At 53.7% G+C, this 17,145-nt stretch overlaps 9 protein-coding genes across 9 annotated transcripts; 3 read left to right on the top strand and 6 right to left on the bottom strand.

The window, feature by feature from the left end:
- Positions 1 to 285: 285 nt before the first annotated feature.
- N7474_004305 (uncharacterized protein) lies at positions 286 to 2,689 on the bottom strand (the record flags this gene model as incomplete). Its single annotated transcript, XM_057195720.1, has 2 exons — positions 286 to 2,233; positions 2,286 to 2,689. The coding sequence occupies 2 exons, from the start codon at positions 2,687 to 2,689 to the stop codon at positions 286 to 288; spliced, it is 2,352 nt and encodes a 783-aa protein (XP_057053116.1).
- Positions 2,690 to 4,101: 1,412 nt separating this feature from the next.
- Positions 4,102 to 4,530, bottom strand: N7474_004306 (uncharacterized protein; the record flags this gene model as incomplete). The annotated part of the gene is made up of 1 exon (XM_057195721.1): positions 4,102 to 4,530. One exon carries the CDS (start codon positions 4,528 to 4,530, stop codon positions 4,102 to 4,104), a length of 429 nt encoding a protein of 142 aa, XP_057053117.1.
- Positions 4,531 to 4,965: 435 nt separating this feature from the next.
- On the bottom strand, positions 4,966 to 5,720 carry N7474_004307 (anthrone oxygenase family protein; the record flags this gene model as incomplete). The annotated part of the gene is made up of 2 exons (XM_057195722.1): positions 4,966 to 5,480; positions 5,543 to 5,720. 2 exons carry the CDS (start codon positions 5,718 to 5,720, stop codon positions 4,966 to 4,968), a joined length of 693 nt encoding a protein of 230 aa, XP_057053118.1.
- A 242-nt stretch (positions 5,721 to 5,962) lies between these two features.
- On the top strand, positions 5,963 to 7,829 carry ilv3B (putative mitochondrial dihydroxy acid dehydratase; the record flags this gene model as incomplete). Its single annotated transcript, XM_057195723.1, has 2 exons — positions 5,963 to 6,115; positions 6,162 to 7,829. 2 exons carry the CDS (start codon positions 5,963 to 5,965, stop codon positions 7,827 to 7,829), a joined length of 1,821 nt encoding a protein of 606 aa, XP_057053119.1.
- Positions 7,830 to 8,102: 273 nt separating this feature from the next.
- N7474_004309 (RNA 5'-triphosphatase domain-containing protein) lies at positions 8,103 to 10,329 on the top strand (the record flags this gene model as incomplete). The annotated part of the gene is made up of 2 exons (XM_057195724.1): positions 8,103 to 8,526; positions 8,576 to 10,329. 2 exons carry the CDS (start codon positions 8,103 to 8,105, stop codon positions 10,327 to 10,329), a joined length of 2,178 nt encoding a protein of 725 aa, XP_057053120.1.
- Positions 10,330 to 10,659: 330 nt separating this feature from the next.
- N7474_004310 (40S ribosomal protein eS19) lies at positions 10,660 to 11,600 on the top strand (the record flags this gene model as incomplete). The annotated part of the gene is made up of 4 exons (XM_057195725.1): positions 10,660 to 10,689; positions 11,070 to 11,133; positions 11,188 to 11,248; positions 11,309 to 11,600. 4 exons carry the CDS (start codon positions 10,660 to 10,662, stop codon positions 11,598 to 11,600), a joined length of 447 nt encoding a protein of 148 aa, XP_057053121.1.
- A 456-nt stretch (positions 11,601 to 12,056) lies between these two features.
- Positions 12,057 to 12,631, bottom strand: N7474_004311 (uncharacterized protein; the record flags this gene model as incomplete). Its single annotated transcript, XM_057195726.1, has 2 exons — positions 12,057 to 12,334; positions 12,451 to 12,631. 2 exons carry the CDS (start codon positions 12,629 to 12,631, stop codon positions 12,057 to 12,059), a joined length of 459 nt encoding a protein of 152 aa, XP_057053122.1.
- Positions 12,632 to 13,047: 416 nt separating this feature from the next.
- On the bottom strand, positions 13,048 to 14,871 carry N7474_004312 (CAIB/BAIF family enzyme; the record flags this gene model as incomplete). Its single annotated transcript, XM_057195727.1, has 3 exons — positions 13,048 to 14,100; positions 14,149 to 14,447; positions 14,499 to 14,871. The coding sequence occupies 3 exons, from the start codon at positions 14,869 to 14,871 to the stop codon at positions 13,048 to 13,050; spliced, it is 1,725 nt and encodes a 574-aa protein (XP_057053123.1).
- Positions 14,872 to 15,359: 488 nt separating this feature from the next.
- N7474_004313 (cytochrome P450) lies at positions 15,360 to 17,041 on the bottom strand (the record flags this gene model as incomplete). Its single annotated transcript, XM_057195728.1, has 5 exons — positions 15,360 to 15,525; positions 15,575 to 15,741; positions 15,794 to 16,102; positions 16,148 to 16,936; positions 16,982 to 17,041. 5 exons carry the CDS (start codon positions 17,039 to 17,041, stop codon positions 15,360 to 15,362), a joined length of 1,491 nt encoding a protein of 496 aa, XP_057053124.1.
- Between the last annotated feature and the right edge of the window lie 104 nt (positions 17,042 to 17,145).

A 17,145-nucleotide genomic window follows, 5' to 3' on the forward strand; every position in this document is an offset into this window, starting at 1 on the left:
AAATGCGCCAATGTCCATCCGGAACCAAAAATCCACCCCAACAAGTAAACGATACAAAGAACAAATGGTAGTCACCATGATATGTGCACCGGAGAAGACTGTTGGAGTCATCTCCATGATATGAGTAAAAAAATGTCGTGTGGAATGTACAAGCAGAGATAGAAAATGAACCAAACCGGGTCGAGCAACATGCGGGGTATATGGCGAGCAGAGTATCGAGTAACAAAAAAGAGAGAGAGGGAGAGAGGGAGGGAGAAAGAAGAAGAAAAGGAAAAGAGACAACAGTTAGAAAAGTTGCTTGGTGTCGATGAGATCCGAGTTCCCAGGCCGATCCCGCTCCATATGGAACCACCAGTCGCGGCCCATCTTGTGATTCCAGGAACCCGTACAGGTATCCTTCTCCCAGGGCAGCGCAGCAACAGAGTTGAGGCTCAGGGACGTGGCTGGCGTCGAAGGCAAGGCCGGACTAGTGTTGGACCGGCTAATGGTGTTGGACCGGCCGCCGACGGTGTTGGATCGACCGATGCTCCCCCATCCAAACCGCGAGGGTGGGCTGGAAGCCGGCGACGGCGGGTCTTCGGCGGGCGGGTTGGTATTGCTGCGGTGGAGGCCGAAGCAATCGACGCCGACGCCCGCAGCATACGTGAGAGACTGGTTGGATGCAAGTAACTGCTTCCACCCGGTCAAGCCACCGTCTGATTCCTGACCCTGGATATCTGGGCGAAGGAGAAATTTGGGGATTGATGCCCCCGTCGCAGGGTCTACGACGCCCACGCGTCCCATAAATGCTGGCATGTGGAACGCATAGACTGTCGCAGGAGCGTCGGCATCTTTTTCGGGGCGTTGGTGTTTGTACCGCTCGTTGGCAGCCCAGATGCCATATTCATCCAGCTCTGGCTCTGGATCTTCATCAAATGAAGCCGGAACGGCGCTGTCGGGCACGTAGTCATCCGAGAAATCTTGAATGATGACCCGCATGCCGGACTCCGTGTCCTTGGTGGCCATGTCGATGAAGGTCTGGGCGCGGATCCGGGCAGAGGTCAAGTTGTTTCCAGCGGGCAGCGCAAGCGGCCGAGTACTGACAGAGCCGTGAGAGCTGCGGGGGAGACTATACCGATCTGGTCGAAGGAGCGCTTGCCCCTTTGTGATGGGCCGACAGACTGCTTGAAGCATGCCCGGAGGATCCACGTCAGAAGGGGCGCGAAGGGTTTCGAGTTGAGGGAATCCGCCCGACAGGATACTTTGGGCGAGGTGAGAGTTGGGGGTATCGGAATGTTTGGTAGGTTTTTGAAAAGGAAGGGTTTCGAGTTGGGTAAGTGCTGTGTGGGGGTCAGGGCACGCGACGTCCCAGTGAAGATATTTCAGACTCGAGGAGGCAAAGATGGGCTGGAAAATCATGCCTTCGCTGGGCATGATAGGGGAGTGTCCAGTTTGGACAATCTTGAGTCGTTCGAGTTGTCGGAGTGAAGACAGGATTTTTGAGACAACCAGCAGTGATTGAATGTCCTGCTCGACCAGAACGAAGGACTTGAGCGAGCGGGATTCCGGTCGTGATGTGTACTGCGAGAGACCGGCATCTGTAACCCCGGGCAGATTCTCCAACCGCAGCGACTCCAACGAGGGCAAACATAACAGTGTGCTATCATCGAAAGCCTCCTTGTCAAAAGAGGAGATGCACAGATTGCGGAGTGAGGGCAAGAGATCGAACATGCGCAGGAAAATGCTGGGCTCTAAAGCATTGCTTTCGTTCAGGCTGTAGAGAGCGAGAGTTTCCAAATTCGACCACGAGGCGTGATAGTCCAAGAATTCAAACATCTGCGATGGCCCCAAGCTTCCTGGGCAAGAGGTACTCCGGGGAGACACTTCAGAAACCTCCGCCGCCTCGCCCAGGATCCATGTGTGCTCTTTGAGCCTCTTGCGTGTTGACAAGGCATGGGTCAAGCGGTCGAATTCATGGTGGTACGGGATGGACAGGCCGAGTAACCGTTCGAGGTTCGGGCAGACCATGACCACCGATGCGACAATATCCCGATACTCTTGCCATTGGGCGCTGTGTTTGGTTGTAGTGAACAGCAGATCCATCTCAGGAACGCGAAGCTCTCGCACAAGGTTGGCCAGCAATTTGCGCTCGCGCAGAGTCCGTCTCAACAGCTTCAGTCGACTGCCCCGCTTGAGACGATACTTCTTCAACTGGGCGGGGGAATCATTTCCAACAATGTGAATGTTGTTATATCTACAATTTCATTAGTAGTGGCTTTACCATCTAGTCAAATAAGAGCACTCACAGCTTCCCTCTCACGCCTTTCTCCCACGACCGAGAGGTCAAGGACAAGGCATGCAAGTCGCGCTGGAAACATGTCGTGCAACCCGTCTGGTGCGGTCCCTTGTGCAAGTACTCGAGGTGACCCAGAATCACATCGTAGACATCTTGCGGGATGCGTCTCTGGATGGGCTCGGCAAATTTGGGCAAGGATCCCACGGAGTCGAACTGGCGGTATGAGGAAGTGGGTGAGGTGGGCGAGTAGACGGTTGGCGCAGTCGAGGTGGTGTAGTTGGTCCTGTAGGAGGATATGGAGGAAGTGCGCGTTTGAATAGGGTGGATGGTCACTGGGAATTCGTTGCAGTGCGACGGGGGAATGGTGGTGTAGGGTGCAGCAGCGCTCTCGGGTCTACTGGCGACAACACTCATCGTGGCTTGAGGTCGCCTAGCATGGGAGGCGAGGTGAGAAGCAAGCGGTGGGGGTTGGCACTGAAGAATGTACAAGAGGGAGAGAGAGAGAGTGTGTGTGTAAGTGACAGTCCTGAAGAAGTCACGAAGGATCGCAGATGGTCAAGATGGCTTGGCGGGCGTGCGCAGACACCATCGGAAGCAGTTAGGGCCAACCGCTTGTTTAGGGGGGAACAGTCGATCTCTCCACAAAAGGAATGAGTTGATGTTCTTCTGTCTCCGCTCCACTCGTGCTAGTCCTTAGTTCAGGGGCACTTTTTTTCGGCAATACACAGTCCAACACGATTCTGCCGAGCAACAGTCGATGAGATCGGATAGGATCGGGGACGAGGGAACTAGGAATTATTGGAATTGACCCAAGCTAGAACAATCATTGTTCACTAGTCACCAGCCATCACCAACTCGAGAGGATTGTTGTGGCAGCGCGGTTCGTGAGCGGAGAGCCCTAACCCCATTCGGGCCAAGTGTGGTGGATTGGGCGGGTCATGCCCCTTTTTGTGTTTTTCTCTTTTCTCTCACTGCAACACCTGAGGCATGCGTTTCAGACGATCAGTCTTCGCCCCATGGTATGTCCATCGTTACATATTCTTCAAGGGAGTATGTCCAAGGTTCATGCATAGAGCTCGACCGCAACCCTAGGTGCTATGTATAGAAAGTCCAAATAATAATACGAACCATACGAACTGGTCCAAGCCGTAAGACATGGGCGTGCGCCTCCAAAATAAAAAGAAAAAAGCAACTGCCGGCTCAAGGACCCTGCGCTGCCAAGCACGCTATCTGGGTCGCCGAGGGTTCCGTGCTCACGGCGCCGCATGCCATAACCTGGGACGGAGCGGCCGAGCTGTATGTATAATCTACGATGTAGACTGCCTGACGTTGCCATAGAACCACGCCCGATGTTCACGAATGTAATATGATTGGCCATACATAACATACCCCCAGTCAGGATCTCGGAGAAAAGGGCCAAAACGGGCCTAGGGCGCTAAAGTGCCCTAAACATAGGCCACATCCTCGATCCATATCCGATAAACAGTGCAAAGGGACAGCTGAAACACGATCGAGTGGGGACGAACGTGCCCCATCTTCGTGACAGGGGGGCCAATTGTGCCCTGAGATCTGGTCTGGGCGTGGAGAATGGCGCTGCGTTGGCTGTACATTTGGAATTCCAGCGGTCCACTGATGAGCATTGGACTGTACAATGTGCCGTCTGTCGAGTCAGGAGTTATACAGGTCCATGGATGAAGGCTGGGATATGCAGCGGCATTGCACACCTTCGAGAAGACGACATGGTGTTTCACAGGATGATATGATGCAATAAGGCGAGCTAGGCCTTAGCCTAACGTAGGTATGCGATTGCGCCCTATTCTTAGAATTCACAATTTGGCCCTCTTCTCAGAGAACCGATACACCACGTCCGCAAAATCATTCGTCGGAAACACATAGAACCACCTCAAATCCTCCGAACCCGTGTTCACAATGGCATGCTCTGCATCCGGAGGGATGTAGACGGTACTCCCAGCTGAGACCGGATACACCGTTCCGTCGATGGTAACTTGCCCGGCGCCGTGCAGGATATGGTAGAGCTCAGCCTGCACGTGGCGATGTGGGCAGAGCTGGCCGGTCTTCGGTGGGCAGACGGCTATCCCCGCGCTTAGGTCTTGGGTTGGTGTTTGGGTGGCGGAGATAAGTGTGTGCCAGGTGAGATTGTTGGTGGAGGGGTCTGGGAAGGATTCGTGGGGGGTGTGGGAGGTGTAGCTTGCGGGTAAGACCACTGGTTTTGTAGAAGATTTAGGGTGTGCCATTTTGGATCGCTGGGCGGATGGATCACAATCAGCGGGTGTTCATTGCTTTTTATAGGTGTATACTTTGGGGCAAGAATGGAACATGGAAACCGTTTCTCAAAACAGTAAGGGAGTCCCCATGCATGATGGTGGATCATATTAGATCAAACAAGGCATACACTCAAGTCCTGCCTTGCTAGACTGTTCTAGATCTTCATAACTGTTATGTTATTTAACGAATTCACAGCGTGGCGCTGTAGATTGGCCGTAGGTTGGCCGAAGATGGCATCATTATGAGGTTATACTTCGGGACAGTCCGATCGCCGATCCACATCATACTTGGAGCTTTGAAACCCATGGACGGCCTGAATGAAACAGCAATATATAACAAGTACTTCATTCTCAGATCAGACTACAAATCATACGTGTTTAAAACGACAAACAAACACCACAGCCCTACATCGACACCGCAGCCGTAAACCCAATAACAGCGCCAACCAACGGAAACACCGACCTCGCCAGATTCAACGCAGACCAGTACCTCAACAAGCCCGGCACCTCGGCATCATCTTTCGCGCGTCTCGCCGTCTCCTGCGTACTCAGCTCCTTCCCAGACCCCTTGTCATCGCGCGTCGCATGCGCCGTCAACTTCGCATTCGTCTTGTTGATCATAATTAGCGTCCAGGGGACGATGCTCATCGTCACCGTGATAGCTGCCACATAGCACGTCGTCCAGCTATACCCATAAATGGGCGACGCGCCCGCGTCGCGCAGGGTCCAGGCGAGGTAACCGTTGGCGAGGGAGGACGCGGCGGCGAGGGTGGGGAATGTGTCGTGGCCGCGCTTGAAGAGGAAGAGCCACTGGTGCGTGAGGTGGGAGACGGGTGTTCCGGGGGCGGAAGGGTCGGATGGGAACCGGGCTGGAAGGGCGAGTGTTGGGAGGCCTATCCAGGACAGCGTGGAGATGCCACCTGGGGGTGGGGTGTTAGTTAGCTCGTGGAAGATGTGTCGTTTGCTAGGAGGGGAATAATACCGGCTGCGAGGGCACACCCAACAGTACCGATGGCTTGCGCGATTCTAATGTCGGTCGACATGATGTTGGAGATGAGTGAGTTGGTGGTAATGTTCGGGTGAGACGGAGAAGTTGAGGTGAAGTCAAGCTTGGCCTTGGGGGGCGGGAGGTTGTTGCTGACATCACGACTACAGCACATAATTAGGAGCCAATACCTATACGGGACTCCTTGCAATCCGCAATCAATATCCTACACGCAGGTAATAGATATATACTTACTTGCTCTGCCCGTAACGATAGCTCCGATCTCTAATGCCGCGCCAGTGACTGGACCGACCCCATAGCGGGGCACACCTCGGACTTTGCTGCGAGTACAACCACCTACGAACTACCTACTCTCTCTCTCTCTCTCTCTCTCTCGCCCTCCCCTATACACCCCTAATGGACCCCTCCCAGCCAGTGCCCAAGCTCGGCGAGGCCGAGTATATCAATTTTTCCAGTTTGCCCGCCGACGCAAGACACCCCGATGGCTCGCTCGCACTAAACCGGTACTCGTCCATCATCACCCGAGGCCATGACTTCCCGGGCGCACGAGTAAGTATGAACGGCGAATCAATTGAGAAGGAGTCTAACGGTACAGGCAATGCTATTCGCAGCTGGAGTTCCAGACAAACATGCCATGGCTACCAGCCCTCACGTTGGAATCGCCTCAGTCTGGTGGGAAGGCAATCCGTGCAACATGCACTTGATGGATCTGGCGAAGACGGTGAAGAAGTCTGTCAGCGAACAGGGGATGATCGGCTGGCAATACAACACCATTGGCGTGTCCGACGCCATCACCATGGGCAGCGAAGGAATGCGCTTCTCGCTGCAGACCCGGGAGATCATTGCCGACAGCGTCGAGACGGTGACCTGCGCGCAGTACCATGATGCATGTATTGCCATCCCGGGATGCGACAAGAATATGCCCGGCGTCGTCATGGGCATGGCCCGCCACAACCGTCCCTCGATCATGATCTACGGCGGCACCATCCAGATCGGCTACTCGGAGCACCTGCGCAAGCCCATCAACATCTCCACCTGCTTTGAAGCTGCAGGTGCCTACGCGTACAACACCCTGCGCCAGCCGGATGATGGCGGCGATACTAGCAAGACCCAGGATGAGATCATGGATGACCTGGAGAAACACGCTTGCCCCGGCGCAGGTGCCTGCGGTGGTATGTTCACGGCAAACACAATGGCCACGGCCATTGAGTCGATGGGCCTGTCCCTGCCGGGCTCGTCATCAACACCTGCTGCCTCACCCTCGAAAATGCGCGAGTGCGTGCGGGTGGCCGACGCCATCAAGGTCTGCATGGAGAAAAACATCCGGCCGCGCGACCTGCTGACCAAGCGGTCGTTTGAGAACGCGCTGGTGATGACGATGGCGCTGGGTGGCAGCACGAATGGCGTTCTGCACTTCCTGGCCATGGCCCGCACGGCGGGCGTGGATCTGACGCTGGATGACTTCCAGCGAGTCAGCAATAAGATCCCGTTCATCGCCAACTTGGCTCCCAGCGGCAAGTACTACATGGCCGACCTGTACGAGGTCGGAGGCATTCCGTCCGTCCAGAAGCTGCTGATTGCGGCGGGCTTGCTAGACGGTGACATCCCCACCGTCACGGGCAAGACCCTGGCTGAGAACGTGGCGTCCTTCCCTTCGCTGCCGGAGGAGCAGTCTCTGATTCGTCCATTGGACAACCCTATCAAATCAACTGGCCACCTGCAAATCCTGCGTGGCAACCTCGCTCCCGGCGGAGCGGTCGCCAAAATCACAGGCAAGGAAGGCCTGCGCTTTACCGGCAAGGCCCGCGTCTTCGACAAGGAAGCTCGGCTCAACGAGGCCCTGAACGAGGGGCGCATCCCCCGCGGCGAAAATCTGGTTATTGTCGTGCGCTACGAGGGGCCCAAGGGTGGCCCGGGCATGCCAGAACAGCTCAAAGCCAGCGCCGCGCTCATGGGCGCCAAGCTGACCAACGTTGCCCTCATCACCGATGGCCGCTACTCCGGGGCCAGCCACGGGTTCATTGTTGGACATATTGTGCCCGAAGCTGCGACTGGAGGCCCTCTTGCTGTGGTGCAGGATGGAGACATGATTACGATCAACGCTGAGACGAACGAGATCTCGATGGATGTGCCCGAGGCGGAGCTCCAGGAGCGGCTGCGCCAGTGGAAGGCGCCGGCGCCGACTATCACCCGGGGTGTGTTGGCTAAATACGCACGATTGGTGGGCGATGCGTCGCATGGCGCAATGACGGATCTTTTCTAGTATTGGGAATCAATCAAGAATAAAACACTATCTCTGTCTCTCCCTGTCTCTTTTCTATAGTTCGAGCAACAGTGTAGAATGCTGACTCATCCCCGTCCTTCCACGCTTTACATTTCTTTCTTGTGATTCGCAGATCTTCACTTCTTCAACGTTTTTGATCACACAACTCTCATTGGCAACCCTGAACAAGACCAGGTGCGCCCGAGTGTGGAGAGTCTGTCTAGACCGCTTCCACCTTGGGGCCGCTACCTGCGTCCCTGTATTTCAACAACCATGAGTGCCTCCGCCGACTCCCTCTCGGTCCTCTACGATTCTCTAACCTCCCAGTCCTCAACTCGACCAGGCCCTGTTCTGCAGTTCTGGACTTCTCTTCGCGCATCAATCAGCCCCTCCGTCCTTTTCTCCTATCTCCGCAACCCCTACCGCAATGATAACTGGGGCCGGATAGTGTTCTTGACCACAGTCGCGGTCGCCATGGCTGGATGTGGCTTTTTGTCGGCCCTGCTGCGCCGTGCGCGGTCGTCGAAGAAGAAGGCAGAGCTCAAGCGGCCGACTGTGCGCAAGAGCTCGAGCAAGTCGTCGTCCTCTTCGGATGATGACTATGAAGATGAAGAGTACGATAGTAATGGATCCTTGCGCCTTAACAGCGAACTGTCTCACGACTGGCCGCCTGAGCCTCAGGAGCAAACCTCTGATGGTATGGAGATCTGCACTGTGTGACCAGAACACGGCTAATTTCATCACAGCTTTCAAGTGGGATCCTGGCCTTCTGAGAAAGTTCACCTCCTACGCCTCGTACACCACCTCCATTGCTACCTACCCGGCCATTCGCACTTTCTATTCTCCACACCCACACCTTGAACGGCTCCCGACCAACCCATCACCGGTCCCGTTGCTTGTCTTTGTACACGGCCTGGGCGGATCTCTAGCGCAGTTCCACCATCTTCTTACTAGTCTCTCCAATGTCGGGTCGTGCTTCGGGATTGATTTGCCGGGGTGCGGACTGTCGAAGTTTGCACCCACGGATTGGAACGCATACTCGGTTGAGGCATTGGCAGAGCTATTGGCTGAAGCTATTGAGCAGCACAGGGACCGAGCCGCCGGCCAGGGCGTTATTCTGATTGGGCACAGTTTGGGCTGCTCTTTGTCTGCTCTCTTAGCCTCATCGACCTCGTCGATTGGAGCACAACTGAAGGAACATATCCAGGGTCTCATTGCGGTCTGTCCCCGCGCAGCTCCCCCATCTGCTGAAGAAAGCGCTGTCTTTCGTAGACTGCTCTACGTTCCTGGCCCTATCTTTGACTTGTGGCGCTACTGGGACCGACGCGGTGGCATCAAGAGCACCAGCGTGATGAGAATGGTGGGCAGCGATGCCGACGCCGAGACCCGCGATCTTCAAGTTCGGTTCAACAAGCAAAGCCAGACGGCCGTTTGGCGCCGAATGGCATGGGGCACCCTTCCGACCTACGCAGATGAGAACAGCCCACCAACCGGGGGCATTCCTGGCGAGAGTGTGTGGGCGGGAATCCACATGCCGATTTTACTGGTCGCCGGTGAAGCAGATGCAGTCACCAAGCCCGCTGAAGTGCTGAAGCTGCTTCAGTTCTTTGGAGATAGTTCCAGTCATACCGCTATCGACACTACTGATAGCAGCGTTGTCCCCGATGCTTCACGCGTGCATGACCAGACACCCACTACTCCTTTCAACAGTCTTGCCAATGAAGAAGAGTTTGGCGTCGAGGTAGTTGATGGCGAGAAGCAACTTGACCAAAACAAGCGCAAACGCGTGGTCAAGTCGGCCATCCTGCCCGCCCCTGCATCCCATGCTCTTCTCTATGATCGGGCGACGTACCGCACCTTGGCCGGCATCATCCAGGACTTTCTCTCTCACCGCATCGACAAGCGCTTGGGATTAGGGTGGCAGCTGCAGTACATGAACACCTCCGGAAAATGGGACGTCAAGAACCTGGCCAAGTGGCAGAAAGTCGCACCCGTCTCGGAACCCATTGCCAACACGTTCGCCGCAATGAAAATGCTGCGCGAGGTGGATGAAACGCACAATCCCGTGGACTTTTCGCAGAAGTACCACGGCCGCATCTACGCCGTCATTGACATCAGCCACGAAAGCCCCGTTTACAGCCCGGCGCAGATGGAGAAAGGTGGAATCCTGTACTTCAAGCATCCGACCGTATCAAAGATCCCTCCCACACCGGATGAGACGCGCGATTTTATTGCATTGGTCGATCGTCTCCGAAAGGAAATTGACGAGAAAGCCGGGCACGGCGGTCCTCGTCCCCTGATCGGCGTCCACTGTCACTACGGCTACAATCGCACCGGCTTCCTGATCGTGTGCTATCTGATTGAGCGGCTTGGGTATGGAGTGCAGGATGCGATTGACGAATTCAATGCGCGCCGGCCGCCGGGGATCCGACATGGACATTTCATAGACACGCTGTTCGTGCGGTATTGCGTTGGGCTGAAGCGGGCGCCGACTCTTTAAATTTTCTTTTGGGAAGGGATTGGTGGCGTTTCACAGATAATGAAGAATGGATAGACAAGAGGTGCATTTCCGGGAACAGGACGGTTATTATTCTTACTACGACCCTAATTCATGAATTGATGATTTTCTTCCTATACTTCCATCCCATGGATCCACTCTGTAGAAGTGATGCCTTGGTGCCTGATTAGGGTATGACTAACCCAAACAGGCTAAGCGACACACACATCTTTACCGTCCCGAATTTTCGGCCTCTTTCGACCCCTTCGACCCTGCCACGCCCACCGACAACTCACCCTATCCTTCATCTCATTCCCTCGATAAGTCGCCAAAATGGGTGGTGTCACCGTTCGCGATGTGGACGTAGGTGTCCCCTGCTTTGATTTTGATTGCATTCGCTGCGTGGGAGATGTAGTCGGTGTTCGTTTCTGGGAGCATCATTCATTTTCGAGACGACGCACTCGGTTCTGGTTCGACTGGTTACGACACAGCATGGATTGAGGGAACAGAAAAAATCGAGAGATAGGGCGTCGCTTGTTGGAAAAGAGTCGCGGTCGTCGTGGTTTTGATTGGGAGTGGTGGTGCACACATTCAATTTGTGTGTGTGGAAACCCAGCTGGAAAATTCGATGCCCGCAACTCGACATGGACGATGCTCTCAGACACGAACTCGACACATTTCTATCCGGCGAATGTACATTTGCTCTTCGATCAGTGGGCTGACATTTTCATTTCTCAATATAGGCGCAGAAGTTCATTGCTGCTTACTCTGCTTTCCTGAAGCGTCAGGGCAAGCTCCCCATTCCCGGTACGTTCTACTCCTTCTACCTGCTCAATTATACAAAAACTAACAGAACCACAGGCTGGGTTGACACCGTCAAGACCTCTGCCTCGAACGAGCTTCCTCCCCAGGACGCTGACTGGTACGCCCGCCCACACCCATCTCGTTTTCCTCATCACATTATATCCTAATGCTGTTCCAGGTTCTACGTTCGTGCCGCCGCCGTCGCCCGCCACGTCTACATGCGCAAGACCGTCGGTGTTGGCCGCCTCCGCAAGGTTCACGGCTCGACCAAGAACCGCGGCTCCCGCCCCTCCCACCACGTCGACGCCTCCGGCTCGGTCGACCGCAAGGCCCTCCAGGCCCTCGAGAAGATTGGTGTCCTTGAGACCGATGAGGACAAGGGTGGCCGCCGCATCACCCAGAGTGGCCAGCGGGATCTGGACCGGATCGCCAAGACCACCGTGGACGAGGAGGAGTCGGACTCCGAGTAAACTTTTTTCTCAGTCGGACAATAAAAAAATTTCCAAAATTTTTATGAAATGATGGGAGGCGAGCCACGAGAGGAAGATGGAGTTCTTTTGTTGCATGAGGACGCGAACTTGGAGAGAAGCATGAGCGAACGAAGAGGCCGAGACTGATATCCAACAACACTTTCTCCCAACCCGGGGGGAATTTTTTCCCTGCATACACAACTTCTTTTTTCTCTCCCTCACCTCTTCTGGACTGACCCGACCTAAACCCTACGGCGTCTCGTTCCTGTTTTCTCTCGCGGTCTCCTGGAAATAAAGAGCCATGTCTCAACACGTTTTAAAAGTTCTTCTTTTGCGTAGATGTAGATTCTCCAAGCCTGCTATCTTAACTTCTACCCGGCTCTGTTGCATATATACAGTTGCTACCGAATCTCTTAACTATTTCTTCCCCGATTGCGCCGACGGATCCTACATCAGTTAGCCATCACTAATACCAATATCCCAGAATCCGGAGTGAATACGAACCAAGTAAACCTGGTAAAACTGCATCTTCACACCCTCCCCTTCCTTCTCGGGTGCAAACACCACCCTCCCGGCCCAGGGGACATGTACCTCCTTCGACGCATCCGCCTTGAGCGTATACTTCACCCCGCCATAGAGCATGATCTCATTCGGCCCGCCGAAAAAGATGCGCGAGGCCGTGTGGTGGCGCGAGGCGACGTGTGTCCAGAGGCCATGGCGGAGAGGAAGGATTTCTATTTAGTTCGATGTTGCCTCATCAGCATTGCGTATCCTTGAATTGATTGGCGGAATTGCATATGCATGTATGCGGTTGTGGGTGCTAAAATTGAGTAACTAGCACAACACTCACCATCCTTTCCCTTGGCCTCCTTCGGCCCCATAATCAGCGTCGCATCTTCTGTAAAGCTAGCTACGTATTTCTCGTGAAGGGACTCCGTGTCGCTTGTGCGGTAGAAGTCCTCCATGAAGGAGACGATGGCCGCCGCGCGGGGCGGCGCTAGGGTTGTGTCGTAGGCGATTTGGTATGACATTCTCACAGAGGTAGAATTTGTTTCCAATTTGAGGTGTCCTATGCGAGAAGAACAGGTGTAGATGTACAGTTAGGAGAGATCGTTGGAGCATTCGTCATGAGGGGGATGTTCGGGGTTCGGCCCGACGGGGAGGGGGACGCTTCCGATCTTATCGGTGGTACTACAGCGTACTGGTTAGTTAGTACATGCCGTCTACTATAACATGTGTCTGGGCTATTAGTCAACTAGGAGACAGATTTAGTGCCTAGCGAGTTCGCATCCGATAGCTGTTTAATATGGATTGAAATTGATCTACTGCTTTCCGACGGTTGCAGATACTAAAAGATCGTCATCATCCTCGGTCTGTCGGATGTAAAAAAACGATTCACAACCAAAGATGCAATCCATTTACAATGCTAAAAGAAAAAGAACCTAGTCTAGCACTTCCTCACATCCTCTTCATCCTTCTGAAAGTCCTCCCACACCGGTTGATCTGTGCCATTCGGGCGGCTCGCACGCACGAACCGATTCTCCACACCCTCCACAACAGCAACCGGCCGCACAACTTCCACATCTGCATTATACGCACGGGAGAACCACCGCTCAGTCAGCGGCTGGCGCCCTTCCCCACCCTCGCCGGCAGGTGTGTACAGATGCGGGAAACGGGTCTGCATGGCCTTCAGGACAGTCGACGAGATGCGGTCGACGCTATCACAGTGGCGGAGCTTGAAGAACTCAGGCGGCTGTGCGGCAAGGAGTTCCTTCTGCACTTCAGCGGGGTACTGACCAACTGCAAACAGCAGCAAATCGTAGTGCATCAGTGATGCCTTGCCGTGGTAAGAACCGCCAGTCTTAGCGCGGTGGTATAGACCCGAGAGCGCGGCGATAGCGCCCATGCAGCCTGTTCCGTAGTCGGAGATGGGAAATGGAGGCACAATGGGCGTGGAAAGACCCATGAACTGGCCCTGTGCCCAGGCAATTCCAGTGACGCAGTCGGCAATCTGCTGCCATCCAGCCCGTCCGGCCCACTCGCCTTCATATCCGAAACAATTCTCGTTGACGTACACAATGCCCTTTCCGCGCTTCTCGGCCAGTGCCGCCATCGCCTGCGGGCCATAGCCCAACTTCTCCAGCGCGCCGGGACGATAGCCGTCCACAATGACATCGACGTCTGCCAGCAGCTTCTCGAATCCCTCTCGTCCCGCCTCGGTCTTCAGGTCAAGGTCTGCTGCATGCTTGCCCATATTCCCGTCAACCTGGAAGAAAGGCACGTCGGATAAGTTCGGGCTGGTGATCTTCAATACATCGGCGCCGTATTCGCCAAGAATGCGGGTAACGGTTGGGCCGGCGATGATTCGGCACATTTCCAAGACTTTGACGCCCTCTAGGATCTTCTTGCTCCCATTGCGCCTGGCCGGGAAGGGAGTCGGGGGCAGATTACTCTGCAGCTGAGTGACTTTCCATGGAGGTTCTTGCACATTGAGTTTTCCCTGGGAGGGTTAGGAGTCGGAGCATGGAAAACAGAGAGGACATCTTACATGAGGGGTCTTGATAAAGTCTTCGTACTTGTACGCCGTCACGCCAGCCTGCCGCCGTTCCTTGTTCATCTGCTCGAGCTCGGCAGCGGAATACTTCTGCACTTGGCTCTCGATTACCTTAATGATCTCTTCATAGTCAGTCAGATCTGGCCGGTGGCCCTCCAGGCCGATCATATTAAGCGTTGCCGATGCCTCGAGTGACCCATGAATATGGAAAAATTCGCCCGGGTTCTTGGTCTTGTAGAGATTCGCCGACATGCGACGATAGCCGTTGGACTGCGCCGCCAACAGATCCGTATCTGAGAGATACAATTAGAAACTACATCAACCGATAATGAAAAGGAGCGTACCCTTCAACTTGGACTTCACGTTTGGGTCCAATTTGGACAATCCATCCACCTTGGCCATGTACGCCTGGCATCCGAACGCGGTGGCGCCCTCCAGACTAACCTGGACGCCGCGGGGTTTCGCATTGCGCCCGAAGCGCAGATCCGCGATCGCAGCAGCTACAGAGCCCTCGACTCCCTTCAGCGCAGCGAGTGTCTCGGTCTCTTTGAAAGGGATCGGGTAGTAGATCTCGTTATGGCTGGTGGAAAACGAGACCCGATCTTTGTTCGCCACCACTTCGGTGGGCAGATTCAGACGCTCCCACTGCTCGCAGAGATCGGAGAAGATCCTACTCGTCTCGAGGACGGGTGAATATATAGTGCCGTTACTGGCCATGTTGGTTGCTCTTTCTGGGGCTGATCAATGGATGAATTTGTCTCCTTGTATTTAGTGTGATGTGGAACGGATAGGTGATGCTCCGCAATATCTGCCAAGGATTTGGATCTTGGGCTGCAGAGTAGGTAGTATTGACAGGTGGAGATTATAGAAAGTGAAGAAATGGGAGTTGTGGGTGATAATAAATATGAACTATCATCTCAGAGTCGGCTGGACTCCGGGTTGACCGTCGGGTGCGCGTCGGTTGGACGCTATTAGCCACGGCGGATGTGGGCGCTTGCACCCATGTCAAAGAGCCCCAGAACTGTGACTCCCGCGACGTTCCGTTCAGACTGTCGGAAGCCAATGATTCGGATCGGAAGCGGAGATCACGTGGTCACCAACGCTCTACACTGAGGGATTGTATAAATCTAGTCTAGAATAATTGTACTTGAGAGCTTTTGGTTTTGTGATAAATAAAGATCTTGAAAACTAAGGCGGGTCTTCTCTCATGAGGACTCTCTGGACACGGGTGTCAAATGGACTTTCAATGGACCTTTCTGCCACATAAGGAAATTCCTTTGCTTAATCCAATCATGACAGTCGTCCGAAATCTTCATGTCGAAATTAAAGACTATCTGGGCAAGAATAAGACGCATCTCACTATATGCGAGACTAACGGCAAGTCAGCAATTAACTCGACCCAACAAAATCTTATACTTACTTCCTTCCGAGACAATTTCTCGGGCCAACATGGAATGGCTGCAAGACTTCTCGACGGTCATTTTCGAACTTAGAATCTCCCAAAAAACGCTCCGGATGATAGGTGTTGGGCTCGGCAAAGTACTGCTGCCGGCGATAGAGCGCCCAGTGATGAATCGAGACATAGGTCTATATTGTGGTGGTCAGCACAGGTGCAGAAGATACTCTCAGGTAAACTGACATTCTCTGGGATGTATTGCCCTGAGATTACCGCTCCCTGGCAGACACGAGGAAGACCATTCGCAACGGGCGGGAACATGCGAAGTGCCTCGTCAAGACAAGCCAACATGTAAGGCAATTTAGCCACAGAAATCAAATTGATATCGTCTTGACTTTGGAATGTTGAGCGAACTTCCTCAGTCAATCTTCTGTAGACATCAGGATTTTCAAGCAAAAAATATGTCACTCCACTCAATAATGACGCAGTAGTCTCAGAGCCTCCGATGATGAGAATTTCCGCATTTGCAACTAGGTTTTCGACGCCCAGGTTCTGGACCTGTTAGATACAGACCAAGTCAAGAATTTTCTTACTTACCAGTTCATATTTCTTCCTTAACAGCCCCTCAATCAGATCAGGCCGTCCTTCGCTATTTTGCATTCGACGAGCCATTTTTGCCGAGGTCCGTTTCTTGTGTCGCTTGCGACCCTCTTGAATTGATTGGGGAACCAGTGACAACAAGGCGTGTTTGACCCATGGATAAAACGATAGACTCTGTAATATGGTGCCCACTCGTCCAGCTTGGAAGATCCCTGCGATCCATTCATCATAATTGGATCCTGCCAAACAGCCGAAGGGTTCTCCAAAAGCCAAATCTCCAATAATGTCGAACGTGGTGTAGTTGTACCAATCTGAGAGAACAACTGGTTTCCCTTCTCTGCAAAATCCGCGCAATTTTTCTAAGAGGAGATCAACATATTTCCGGATCAGAGGCTCCTGGTCCCTCATCGCCTTCTCCGAAAACCCATGGGCCATTTGCCGCCGCAGCTGCCCATGTTGCTCTCTCGCTTCATTGACAATATGAAGTGGCTCGTCTTCAAGTGGCTGATAGAACCATCGAGCTTTTTCCATTTCTGGCTCGCCTTTTTTGTGTCCCATGATATCTTTCCATGCATCAGGGTGGGAGAAAGCAAGTTCATCTGGCGCAATCCGGACAATATCACCATAGCGATTGTGGAGCTCCAGCATATCAAATGGGAGCGTTCCTCTGGCCGCCCGCACGCAATAGGGCAGACGACTCAGTGCGTGGGATATCGGACCAGGAAAGCGGCTGAGCGGATGGAAGAAGATATTATAGATGGCTTTAGTGATGAGGTACGAAACGGCCTGTTTTCGTTAGCGAAGATATCATCCGGAAGTACTTCAACTTACAGTGAAACTGCAAATGGCCACCCCGGATTTCACATCCAGAGCAGTCTTTTCGAAAAGCATCTTTTCAATTGCTGTGAAAGCGGGGTTTTCTGAAGAGAATAGGCCTGCTCTATATGAGGGCAGCGCTGGTGTAATTTGCAGAATCTATATGCCCAGTGTGTCAA

This window comes from Penicillium riverlandense, assembly GCF_028828495.1.
Source record: "Penicillium riverlandense strain IBT 135883 chromosome Unknown utg000003l_segment0_segment0, whole genome shotgun sequence".
Classification (NCBI taxonomy): domain Eukaryota; kingdom Fungi; phylum Ascomycota; class Eurotiomycetes; order Eurotiales; family Aspergillaceae; genus Penicillium; species Penicillium riverlandense.